At 41.7% G+C, this 13,402-nt stretch overlaps 1 protein-coding gene across 1 annotated transcript in view; it reads left to right on the plus strand.

Annotated features, from left to right (window-relative positions):
* ABCC4 (ATP binding cassette subfamily C member 4) overlaps positions 1 to 13,402 on the plus strand; it is a 356,587-nt gene that overhangs the window by 118,276 nt on the left and 224,909 nt on the right. Inside the window, exons 10-13 of the mRNA XM_040425312.1 lie at positions 5,387 to 5,476; positions 8,939 to 9,130; positions 10,747 to 10,841; positions 12,382 to 12,468. Of these exons, the coding sequence (XP_040281246.1) occupies positions 5,387 to 5,476; positions 8,939 to 9,130; positions 10,747 to 10,841; positions 12,382 to 12,468 (464 nt within the window). The remainder of the gene's footprint in view (positions 1 to 5,386; positions 5,477 to 8,938; positions 9,131 to 10,746; positions 10,842 to 12,381; positions 12,469 to 13,402) is intronic.

The raw sequence follows: 13,402 nt of genomic DNA on the forward strand, positions 1-13,402 counted from the left end.
GATAGCATTCTGGCACTATTTGGACAATCGTGTGCTTTCTCAAGCCAAAATCATGGCAGGCAGTGTAAATAGCCCACTACAAACTACATCAAAAGTCACTGAGGAATGCAACTTTCCAAAATTAACTTTTTAGTTAAGCCTTAAAAACAACCTGACACCACAAAATGCAGCTATATCTGCAGGCAGCATGCTATAGAGCAGGAGGAGCGGAGTAGGCTGATCTATAGTATTGTGGGAAAAGATTCAGCAAAACATTTAAACCTCTGGTCTTTCTGAGCTCAAGACCACCCGTGTACAACATCAGTGACTAACAGCTATCTCTGTATACACACTTACACAGAGAATGATATTAATCACTGATAACATCTCCCCTGTGTACAACTATCAGTGACTGACAGCTATGTATACACACTTACACAGAGAATGCTATTAATCACTGATAACCCCTTCCCCTTGTACAGCCATCAGTGACTGACAGCTATACACTGATGAGCAAAAGGGTAACAATGTTTTGAACTTTTGACTTTCAGGCTCCATATCTTACCATCCACTACATCTTTGAACGTGAAACTACCATCATTTTATTGACAGTCATCTTGGCTATCTCATAACAATCTCTTTCTTCTTGTATACTACAAATTACAATCTGTTCTCACATTCCCTAATAGCTCAGTGTGTTATTAGGTTGATTCCCAATCAAAAGGTCATTTGTTTGAATCCAGTCGCTGCCATAAAAAACAAAAAAACAAAACAACCGGTATTATCCAGATTATCGATACCAGTATCTCGGCCAAGAAAATTGCCCAACTGCATCATGTGAGTGCTGTGGCAGTTGTCAAATAAACATTTAGAATAGGTACACTACTGTGGTGGATGCAATTAACAAAATCTGACTAAACCCTCACATTGATGTTAAAAATAAGACTTTAGCCAATATATCCTTATACGAAGGACATACCGGAGCCTGCTCACCATGTCAAGGTATCTCAGGTATTACAAGAAAATTTAGACTGGCATATTCTTACTCATAGTCATAGGTGCATATCCATAAAGCAAACATAACTAATAAAAAAATTGGCTGCACACACATATAAGCAGTAAAGCTGAGAAATGGGGATCATTCTAAATTCAAGTGGTATTATACCTACTATAAATGGATCAATGGAAGCTCTTAGCGCATATTTTGATCAAACTTGTGTCTGGCCCATCTACAAAGCGTCAAGGTGGCTTCCGCAGACGGGTCCCTATAACTAATATACCGCCTCTTTATTTGAGGGTAGCGCCTCTTTTAGACTGAGCACACGCCCATCTGCCTGTAGCTGGTTCCTTCTCTGCCCTGATAATGTGGCGGTATATTAGTGATAGGGACCTGTCTGCGGAAGCCACCTTGACGCTTGGTAGATGGGCCCGACACCAGTTTTATCAAAGTGATCCCCATTTCTCAGCTTTACTGCTTATGTGTGTGCAGCCATAATTTTTTTTTTATTAAGGTATCTCAGGTGGCACAGGACCTAACGCTAACCTTCCTGTGCCATATGGGCAGTACCAGGGGCCAGTGGGCGAATTACAGAAGCGTAAGGTCACTCACAGCAAACCGCTCCCAGTTGCCTCCAGTGTAAAACCACATATGCGATGGGAGGAGGCTGTGAGTCCCACCCAGAGCTTACTGATATGATGCAGGCCTGCATCATTTCCATGTCGTTATAAGAAACATTGGATCGAGTTTGCAAAAAAGTATGAACAGTGGACAGTAGAAGAAAGGAAACAGGTGATTTGGAGCGATGAGATCAAAGTCAATAGACTGGGCTCTGATGGGTGCAAATGGGTCTGAAAGAAACAAGAGAAAAGGGGGCTAACGGATCGAGAAATTGAAGGAACTGTTAAGTTCTGTGAAAGAAGCCTGATGATATGGAGTTGTTTCACAGCCAAAGGTATTGGATACCTGACAAGGATCGATGGTGGTCTCAATGCTGAGCTATATGTGAGTATCCTACAAGACGAGTTACTTCGTACACTCGAGTCTTATAGGTATGAAAAGGACTACATAGTGTTACAGCAGGACAATGACCCGAAGCATATGTCAAGATTGGTAAAGAAATGGTTCAGTGACAATGAAATAGAGGTGCTGGATTGGCCCCCACAGTCCCCAGACCTCAACTCAATCGAACACTTGTGGGTAGAGTTGAAGAAAAAAGCTGAATTCGTACCCAAGTGAGTGGAACAGTGTGCACCAATATTGAGAACGTGTAGAAGAGACCTGTGAACAGATTTCGGTCGGGACGTGCTTGAATCTGATCGAGAGCATGCCCAGAAGGATTCTGTAACGGGGTTCCGAAGGTGCACTCTGTCCCCCATTAGCCGCAGATCTGCTGCTTAGCTTTGGGAACGAGGATCTGTGTTTTACCTCGTTCCCAGGGCGGCTTTACTAGCTGGGTGGCTCCCTGCTCCTAAGTCTGCCTTGAGCATCGAGCTGATCACTCGGTGCTCGACTGGTTGGTCTGTCGGTCATGTGACGCTGGCCACGTCACATGACCCTCACTCCCCACTATAAATACAGGCAGCCTGCTGGCCACAGGTTGCCTGTTAATTTAGGTTCCACCTGTGATTTGCTCTTTCCTGGCGTACTTACCTCCTGCTGAATTCCTGACGATCCTCTGCCTGCTCCTTGTGTACTTTGCTGCTCTCCTGGTATTCTGACCGTGGTCTCCTCCTGACGATCCTCTGCTGACTCCTTTGGTACTTCACGTCTCTCCTGGTATTTATGACCCCGGCTTCTCCTGACAATTCTCTGCTTGCTCCATTTGTACTTTGTAGCTTTCCTGGTATTGACTCGGTCCGTTCACGTCCTGTTGTTTGTCTGTCTGTCATCCCTGCACTTATTCCAAGTTAGGGATTGCCGTCCAGTTGTCCCCTGTCATTAGGACTCGCGAGGCAAGTAGGCAGGGCCAGGGGTAAGGGTGGAGCACAGTGGTCACTTCCCTCCCCCCTGTGTGTGTATGTGTACGCGACCGTTACAGATTCAGGCAGTGTTGAAAGCCAAAGGTGGATTTCTAAACACTAATAAAATACAAATTAAAAATTTTAATTTCAGGAGCAAAACTGTAACAGTGTAGTTACATGACAAGAATCTGCATAACTAATCATATGCTAAATGGTTGCAAGTCCAGTTTATTTGAGATAAGATGACTGTCTATAAAATGATTTTAGTCTCATGTTCGAAGCTGGAGTGGATGGTGAGATATGGAGCCTGAAAGTCAAAAGTTCAAAACATTGTTACCCTTTTGCTCATCAGTGTATAGCTGTCAGTCACTGATTGCTGTACAAGGGGAAGGGGTTATCAGTGATTAATAGCATTCTCTGTGTAAGTGTGTATACATAGCTGTCAGTCACTGATAGTTGTACACAGGGGAGATGTTATCAGTGATTAATATCATTCTCTGTGTAAGTGTGTATACAGAGATAGCTGTTAGTCACTGATGTTGTACACGGGTGGTCTTGAGCTCAGAAAGACCAGAGGTTTAAATGTTTTGCTGAATCTTTTCCCACAATACTATAGATCAGCCTACTCCGCTCCTCCTGCTCTATAGCATGCTGCCTGCAGATATAGCTGCATTTTGTGGTGTCAGGTTGTTTTTAAGGCTTAACTAAAAAGTTAATTTTGGAAAGTTGCATTCCTCAGTGACTTTTGATGTAGTTTGTAGTGGGCTATTTACACTGCCTGCCATGATTTTGGCTTGAGAAAGCACACGATTGTCCAAATAGTGCCAGAATGCTATCACAATGGAAATTTCATGGAAGCAAATTAAAAACCTCTTAAATATACGGCTATGTTCACATTGTGCAAAGTGTATCCATGGGGCCCAATTTGCCCATTAGATGTCAAGAGTATCCTTTTAGCATCTTGTGAGCATGATTATGGTGGTATACTTTTTTTTATTTTTTTCTGCTATATAGAAAAGTGTAGCTGCAGCATTTCTGTATTCTGAGGCATCTCATTGTTTATTTGATCATGGGAGCCTATGGAAAAAATATGTCTACATCGGAGGATTCTGACAAAGGTATATGTCTGGAATTGCACTGTTTTTAAAGCTCTTAAGTGAGCAGCCCGGCTTATAAAAGAAAGAAAGGAAAAAAAGCTTAGCTGACTTGCTAAACATCCCTCCGTTCCATCACTGCAGGCTTGGTCCCCATTAGGCTGGAAGTGATGACATCGGTTCGTCATTCATGTAACCGCTCAGCCAGTCACTCATTTTAGCAGTTGTGCGTATATGATTGACTGAGTGGTTACATGAGCGATGGGCATGATGTCATCATTCATGGTCTGTCTGAGTCCAAACCTGTAGGGCTGTAATGTAGCAACATTTTAGCAGTTGAGTTAAAGTGTACCTAAACTTTCAAGTAATTTTTTTTTTTTAAAGTGTTAGAAATGCCCTAAAAATCTTTTTAATTTTATACTTTTATTTCTTTTCTAATTTTAACAAAAAGTAGGCCTCTGAAATTCAGGCCTCGTGAAGCACCATTCACTACAGAGCATACAGAATCTGTACACCGCAGCAATGTGTGCGGTGTACGGTTTCTAAATTGTACAATACATACTGCAGTGAGCTGTGTTCTGGCAGGCGCACACCTCGCTGCTCCTACCCGTAACGCTCCACTGAAATCTGTGCCATAGATTCTATGGCATAGAATATCAGTGCACCAATGTTCTATGCAGAGCTATCAGCAGGACGTAGCGAGGACAGGCAGGAGCCGCTATGTGCTGTGCAGGGCTGAAACCTCTTCATAGAACATCAGAGCAGGGTATGCTGCATTGCTAGGCAAGACATGGACAAGCAAGTTCAATGCGAGGAACTCGCAGTGTGTGTCGGTGTGATTTCCTGTTCTGACCTCTTCTCCTCTGACAGGATTGCACAGCATCGTGATGATTTTTAAGGCTGTGTCCCTGCCTGACCTGGAATCTACTGAATTATACTGACATAATGCTGTCAGTGTATAATACACTAGATTCCCAGACTCTCAGGTTACACAACATTATAAATTATTAGAGATGGGCAATCACACAGCCACACGCAGTGAGTTTCTCGTACTCTTGTCTATGGCAGAGGATACAGGCAGGAGCAGGAAGATGTACTCCTGTCTGGACAGTTCTCTCTGCAGCATGTATAATACAAATCAGAGGTGTACATATTCTCTGTGCACTGTGAAAATGATTTTAGGGTGCACTTAATTTATTGAAAGTTTAGGTACCCTTTAAGCTTCATTTTCATGAGCCTTTGTGCTACCCTGCAAATTTTAAAACCTGTTGGACAGCCCCTTTTATTTCCTTGCGGTAAATTGTTCAAAGTACTGTTAAAATACTGTTAACAAATATGTATTTTCTTCCCAGACATTGGAAATGCCAACTCTCCAAAATCTCTCCTGTAGTGTGAGACCTGGGGAATTGCTGGCTGTAATTGGACCAGTTGGGGCAGGAAAAGTGAGTATTTTTTTTCTCTGAATACCTTGAAACAGATTTTTCAGTATAATGGAAATGCTGATACTTTTGTAGGCTGTGTTCAGTCAGTCTTTAGATTTGTGATGAAAGGGAATGCGTACTGTACGTACATTGATTGTCCCAATGCATTCCAGTTGGGTGATGACATGTCAGAGAAAACTGCTTGGGGTGTTACTTTTTTGTGAAGACACAATAGTCTGCTTAGTTTACCTTGCTGTATTGTGTTGTCTTATTTTACTCTGTTGGTTTGATTTTTATTCTGATGAAAGGGAGAATAATGCTGAAACCTGACCTACAGTGACTCTTTATCACACTGTTTATTACCCTGTCATGCATTACTGTCTAGAGGTACTTTTATAGAAACTGTTACGATGTTTTATTTTCATTTTGTGTTCATGTTTTTTTTGTCATTGAACTCTTGTCTGTCCAAGGTAAAGACTATTATTTCTGCATAAATGAAGAAGTATTGTAAATCTTAAGTTAAACTTATGACTTCAAAATGTGATGCTGGCAGTGGACAGTGCCCACAGCAGTCGTCACTTCAATCGCTTTTCTAGACCTGACATTCAGTTCTGTAGTTAGGCAGCGATATAGCCCAACCAAATATTGCAGTGCCGCCTATGGCTTGGCTATAAGTAAGGCTCTGTGCAGACTGCATTGGAGCTGGTATAAATCATTAAGAGATCCTGATAAATACTATGGAGGCCAAAAGGACAGTATTTTGGCCTTCTTTGGGTGAATGAAGCCCTATGGATATGTTTTAACACAATTGCTGGAGCTCTTCCTGCTGTATTGGCTAAATATAAAGCTCTGATGCAGTGTGCACAGATCCTAAGAAACATGTGAGTAGACTTGACAGAAGAGGACAACACAAGGACTTATATTTATTACTGCGTTTAGTTCACTTCACTTTCTCAGAATAGGTTATCGATATCAGATAGGTGGGTTTTGACATCATGCACCCCCACTGATCAGATGTTTCAGAGTAGAGTTGGTCCAGGAACTAAACAGCTCTGCTTGTTGTGCAGTGGACGCTGCTGTCATTGAAGGGAATGAGAGCAGCTCTTAAAAGCTCCGTTCACTGCACGGTGTGTGTAGCTTTGTAGTTCCGGACCCGATTTCTGGTGTCAGAGCTACTCAAATGGCTGTTCGGCGGTGGTGCGGAATGTCAGACCCCCGCTGATCAGATATTGGTATCCTGTGGATACCGAATTAGTGGAAAAGATGTGGGCAACCCCTTTAACCACTTCCCGACCGGCCGTTAACTATAAACGTACTTGGGCGGTTGGTTTATCTCTGGACGTTCTGGAACATCCATTCAGAGATGGCAGCTGCAGGCTAAGCTGCCGAGCCGGGGGCCCACTGTCAGTGACAGCAGGGCACCCCAGAGAGAAGGCAGGGACCACTCAACGAGTGCTGTGTATACGGATCAGGAAGCACTATGCCGCTTCCTGTCCCGGCCTGGTGGTCATGTGACCGCCGGGAGAGTGCAGGAGCTGTCGCGTCTTCCACAGACCTCGATCAGCCCTGCATTGAGGCTGTACAGCACTGTGTACTGCGGTACAACCTCTCTGGGGGGTGTATTTTCCATGTAACTGGGCTACTATGTCAGCCCCAGTTACAGGAGAAATCAATAGTTAAAAAAAAAAAAAATGTAGTTAAATGTCCCCCAGAGGTCTTCTATGACTTTATGGGGGACACAAAGTGTAAAAAAAAATTTTTTTAAGATAAAGTGTTTTGAAAAAAATTAATAAAAAGTTTCACATTTAAAAAAAAAATGCAAACTAAAATTCCCCTCAAATCCGTTATTTAAAAAATGTTAAAAAAATAGAAGAAAAAATATAAAAATAGACATATTTGATATCAACGCGTCCGCAACGACCGTCTCTATAATAATATCGTATGATCTAAACATTGCGCCAAAACAGATTTTTTTTGTGAGCTCACCTCCCAAAAATCATAATAATCAATCAAAAAGTCACATGTACCCCAAAATGGTAGCGATAAAACAGTTACCTCTTCCCGCAAAAAATGAGCCTCCACACAACACCATAGCCAGAAAAATAAAAAAAAATTCGGCTCTATGAAAATTGCAACACTAAATCATGATTTTTTTTTCTTAAAATGATCTTTATTGTGTAAAATGTAAAAAAAAAAAAATAATTATGCCAAGACGAATTTTTTTTTATTTTTTTGTCACCTCACAAAAAAAAATCAATCAAAAAGTTGTAAGTACCCCAAAATGGTAGCAATAAAAACGTCACCTCGTCCTGCAAAAAACGAGCCCTCACATACGACTATAGCCAGAAGAATTGAAAAAATATGGCTCTAAGAAAATGGCAACACAAAAACATAAATTTTTGTTGAAATTTTTTTTTATTGTGTAAAACGAAAAAATAAAAATAAACTAGACATATTTGGTATAGTTCCGTCTGTAATGACGAGATCTATAAAAATATCAAATGATCGACCTCATCAAGTCAACGGTGTAAAAAGAAAAATGGGAAAATGACACTAAACCACTTTTTTTTGTGACTTCACTGCCCAAAAATGAGATAAAAAGCAACCAGAAAGCCAAATGTACCCCAAAATGGTGCCAATAAAAACTACAGCTTGTCTCGCACAAAATAAGCCCCTCACGCAGCTCATTCAACAAAAAATAAAAAAGTTATTGCTCTCAAAAACCTTGACAGAAAATTCCAGGTTAGAAAATCCAGATGCCGCTCCTTCCCTTTTGAGCCCTGGCGTAACCCCAAATAACAGTTTACGACCACAATTGGGGTGTTACTGTTTTCAGGAGAAAGTGGGTAGCAAATTGTGGGGGATAATCTGCTGTTATCTTTTGTGAAAAAGAAAGTTTGGGCCTAAAGCACCATTTTCTTGGGGGGGAAAAAAATTATTTTTCATTTTCACACCCAGGTATAAAAAATTCTAGGAAACAGCTGTTTCATAGAATGCAATGTCCCATTACACCTGCTCACCACTGCAGATGCAACGGCAAGAAGGTAAACAGTGAAGAGGAGGCAGCGCTGGCACGGCGCGTGCCTCCTCTTCAAACAGCTGATATTGATGACCTATCCTGAGGATAAGTCATCAATAAATATAACCTGGACAACCCCTTTAACTCAAATTTACCATTAACATGAGGTACAATGTGTCACGAGAAAACAATCTCTGAATGGCTTGGATAAGTAAAAGCGTTCCAAAGTTATTACCACATAAAGTGACACATGGCTTGGTCAGGAAGGGGGTAAATGGCCTGGTCTGGAAGTGGTTAAGGTGCTGTAGATCAACTCGGGTCTTTTTCAGTGCGAAACTTGCCTACCAACGGATTACTGTTGAAGGAAGTGGAAATCAGTAAAAACCATCATTAATACACCATTTTAAAATGTATTCTTTCCTAAAATGATGAAACCATTACATATGTTCGTTTCTCACTGTCAGTCATCCCTTCTGAGTGCCATCCTGGGTGAGCTGCCAAAATATAAAGGCTTTGTGGACATCAGAGGAAGAATTGCGTATGTGTCACAGCAGCCATGGGTGTTTTCAGGCACTGTCAGAAGTAACATATTATTTGGGAAAGAATACAACCAAGAGAAATATGAGAGAGTCCTGAGGGTATGCGCGCTGAAGAAGGTAAGTTGTCATCTGGCTGCAGACTAGTGCTGAATGGTATTTACTGCATTTATCTGCGCTTTATGATTTACTTTTTTGTTTGGAGACTAAAGCTGACAAAGCTGCTGTAATATACAGATGCTAGGGACAGATTTGCCTTGAGCTCTTCGCTGACACCAGAGACTGTTAAGAGCTCTCCATATACTTGTGCAGTTGCAGCAGATATATTCCGGCTGACATTCGTACTTGGTATGCAGAGTAGCCAGCCACTTCTCTCATTGCAGTAAATCAGCGGTGAAATACGGGGACCGTTAGCTCATCTTGACTTTGTTACATTTTCTAAAAGAAAGATTTGACACTGAATTATGGGCGAGCAGTGATTCTTCATGGAGCCCTTTATGTAGCTTGTTAACAATTTGGAGATGGGAATGCATACAACTTTTTAGTACTACGTGTATATGCAATGAATGATCTGTGCATATCGCTTGACTGGTATATGGGTGCAAGTTCTTGTGTCCCTGGATCTTGAGGCATTGCTTCCTTGTCAGATGACGTCACTTCCCATATTCTATAGTCTTTGCTCCCCTGTACAGTATGGACAGCATTGCTTTATTGCATCTTTTGATTCATTAGCTAGTGCACAGCAACAGGGGTGGACTAAGAACTAAAAGTAGCCCCGTTTTGTAGTTGGGTCCAAACTGACAGAAGGCAGGGCCAACACAAGTAGGCAGGCCAGCAGTACAATATTGCGGCACATTATACTACCTCAACAGAGCCAAATACTAAAGTGCATCACAAAATACTTCCTCAGCAGCACAAAATGCCTTCCCAAAAACCGCCCCTCTGTGGTGGCCAGCCCAGCTTCCACATTCTGTCCTCCTACTCCAGTTGCCTCAAGATGGCAATAGAGTTGAATTTGAGTAGGGATGAGCGAAATTGTGTTTAAGTTCGGCGTACAAGGTTCGGGTTATCTATGGATTCCGTTACCGCGCACCATAAGGAATTCTTAGATAACACGAACCTTGTACGCCGAACTTGAAAACACAAGTTCGCTCATCCCTATTCGGGAGTCAATAGGAGAGCGCCAGATCATTACTAGTCCGCCCCTGCACAGCAATGATGCAACGAATGAACAGGGAAACAGAGGTACCTAAGAGTAGTTTCCAGGTAGTGAAGAGACACGTAGTAGCATGTAAAAAATAACTTCACTAAAGTACACCAAACCTGTACTTTTTCTTTTTCTTCTTCTTTTTCTTTTTCTTTCTCTCTTTCTCTTTCTTTTTTTCTTTCTCTCTTTCTTTTTCTTTTTCTCTTTCTTCTTTCTTATTCTTTTTCTCTTTCTTTTTCTCTTTCTTTTTTTCTTTTTCTTTCTTTTTTCTTTTTCTTTTTCTCTTTCTTTTTTCTTTTTCTTTCTCTCTTTCTTTTTCTCTTTCTTTTTCTCTCTTTTTCTTTCTCTCTTTCTCTTTCTTTTTCTCTTTCTTTTTCTCTTTTTCTTTCTTTTTCTCTTTCTTTCTCAATTACACCTTGCCCCATTGCAAATTCTGTGGTCCTACACATTCAGTATGTGCTATGGTACATTGTTGTCTATGGTGAGGTCATGTCACGAAGCAATGAAATGTTACCCTGTCACCATGTAGGACATGCTGCAATTAGAGGATGGGGACATGACTATGATCGGAGATCGTGGGGTTACGTTAAGTGGAGGACAGAAAGCTCGTGTTAACTTGGCAAGGTAAGACATTCCTTTGGAAATAGTAACACACCTTAAAGAACACGGCTTTTTACTATACATTACATGAATAATACTCATACAGAGATGTACAACCAAATTAAAGGGACTCTGTCACCAGACCACATGTCGTAGATTTAAAAAAAAATCTTTCACTAAAAGTAACCCTTATAGAGCTGTGCCGTAGGACTTCTAACATATACCTTTAAGGCTGTGTTCACACTTGCACTAAGGTTCTCTTTTGGACTTTTCAGAATTTTTCCTGTCAAATACCAAAAGCAAAATGGATTCTGCCAGACAATATTAAAGTCAGGGGGCTCACTAATATTCACTAGAAAGCTGATCCAACATACTGTACATGTAGCGGTCTCCTTTATATATGGACACTGCAATGCTAGTTCGAACAGAGGTCTGCTTTGGTGGCTAAAGAGGGAATCTTTAACTTTGATCAACCCCTGCCTGAGCACACCATATAAATCACCAGGCTAATAAACTGGGCCCCAGGATTGAGCTTTCATGCCGACATCCTGATCCTGTACTGTTATTCCTTAGGTGATCCATTGCACCATTTTTAGCTGGCTGCAGAGAGACCGAGTAGGAAAGAGAAAGTTTCAGATGGGATAACAAGGCACTCCTCTGCCCCCCCCCCCCCCCCCCCCATGTGCAGGTAGGGTAGCAGTCAGCATGGCTGCTGCCACAGGATCCACCAGGAGCCAGCAGACTGAATATTTTGCTGGGCAAAGTGACGGGCTCATGCCGGCAACACAGTGATAGGACTAGAGGCAGGGCAGTGTGGCAAAACTGCAGGGCTTGGTGCTTTGCCACAGCTTTGCTGAGGACATGGATAGAGTTGAGATCGACTCTTGTGATCTACTCGGGTCCTGTGGGCAGTCTACCCATTGATTCCAATTGACGGTTTGGCATCCCTGTATAGTCACAGGTTTTATTTCATAGATGTCGATGAAAAACCATAGGATCTGTGTATATAGATCAGTGAAATACCTGCATATGCTTTATCCCTAAACTGCAGAACATCAATCAAAAAGACACAAAAAAAAGGTTTCTGCACAGTTTTTCGTCTGTACTGAAAACCACGCAAAAGAAGAATGAAACATCAGCAGTGCAGTTTATGCATCCATACTTAGGGGCACATTTATTAAGAACGGCCTTAATAAAGCCTCATAGCTGGCGGTGGATCTGCAGAAATTATGACGAGGCGCCAGCCTCTCCATAACTTCGGTGCATCCATTGCGAGTTCTAAATGTAAGACAGCTTCCGAGCGCATAGAAAATGATGAATGAGACAGGCGTGCGGGCACATCCCCTTCCCCACCCATTCCCACAATTTTAGACCTGGCGTGAGCGGGAAAAAGTTGCAGATATCGGCGCAACTGACCATTGCGCTTCCACCTGCGCCTGAAATATGCCTAATTTAGTAAATGCCCCCCTTAGCCTTGTTGGTAATGTATTTTTCCATATGCTCATCAACATGAGTCCTTGGTTCTAGACTTGTCTGGTTTTATGTTTTCTTTGCTGTTTTACAGGGCTGTGTATCAGGATGCAGATATTTATTTGCTGGATGATCCTTTGAGTGCTGTGGATGCTGAGGTTGGAAGACATTTGTTTGAAAAGTATGTACATTATCTTTATTTACACTAACTACATAACTCTTTGTTACCATCCATTCTTGGTGTCATTGTTACTTGGTTAACAAGTTGTTCCTTTTGTATTTTGTGATGCAAGTCATGCAAATGGTAAATGAGGTTCACTTGTGCAACTGGGTGCTAATAATCTGCGTGCACCATTTGTATTTTAGTAGGTAAAACTAGTGGAGCAGAGAAGGATGTGGGTGTACTTGTGTCATATAAATGGCTCCTACAAAAGATGGGGAAAAGTTGGTCCATGTAAAATCGCTTCTGTCTGTTCACCAAGAGAGCTGTGCAGAATTCTCGCCTCAGACCGTAATGATCGATAACTTAAAAAAAAGGCTTCGATATTTCTTAGAACAATGCCATCATTAAGGGCTTGTTCATATCTGCATTGGAGGCTCTGTTTGGGACCTCTGTCGCAGATTCTGTTAGGATTGTGCAGGATTGTGTTCTGAAAAATGAGGGTCAGTCAGTACATCCCAATGCGCAAGTGCACATTGCCATGGCTGAAAGCACAAACACAAATAAAAAAAATCTATACTATACTGTAGTGCCATACTCACCATAAAAAATATAATAGTGCTAATGCTATGATCATTATATGAATGTGACATTCTTTGCAAATACATCTTGTACAAAATTATTTGTGGCCATCTGCTCCGGCAAGGCGATCTCTTTAAGACCGGAACCTATGCTAAACACTACCTCTTTTGGTGCCAAAATCGCCTCCGTTAAGTTCAGAAAATGCAGGTTCCACGTGCATGCTGAGCCCAAACTATATTATACCTCTCCTGGTGCCAAATGGCCTCCAATAAATGCAAGGAGAGCAGGATACATCTCTATACTTGCACTAATTAAAATCAGCCCATGGGATAGACAGGTAAATCAGGAATGCACAGCCAGTGGAGACAGCCAC

This window comes from Bufo bufo, chromosome 3 (genome assembly GCF_905171765.1).
Source record: "Bufo bufo chromosome 3, aBufBuf1.1, whole genome shotgun sequence".
Lineage (NCBI taxonomy): Eukaryota > Metazoa > Chordata > Amphibia > Anura > Bufonidae > Bufo > Bufo bufo.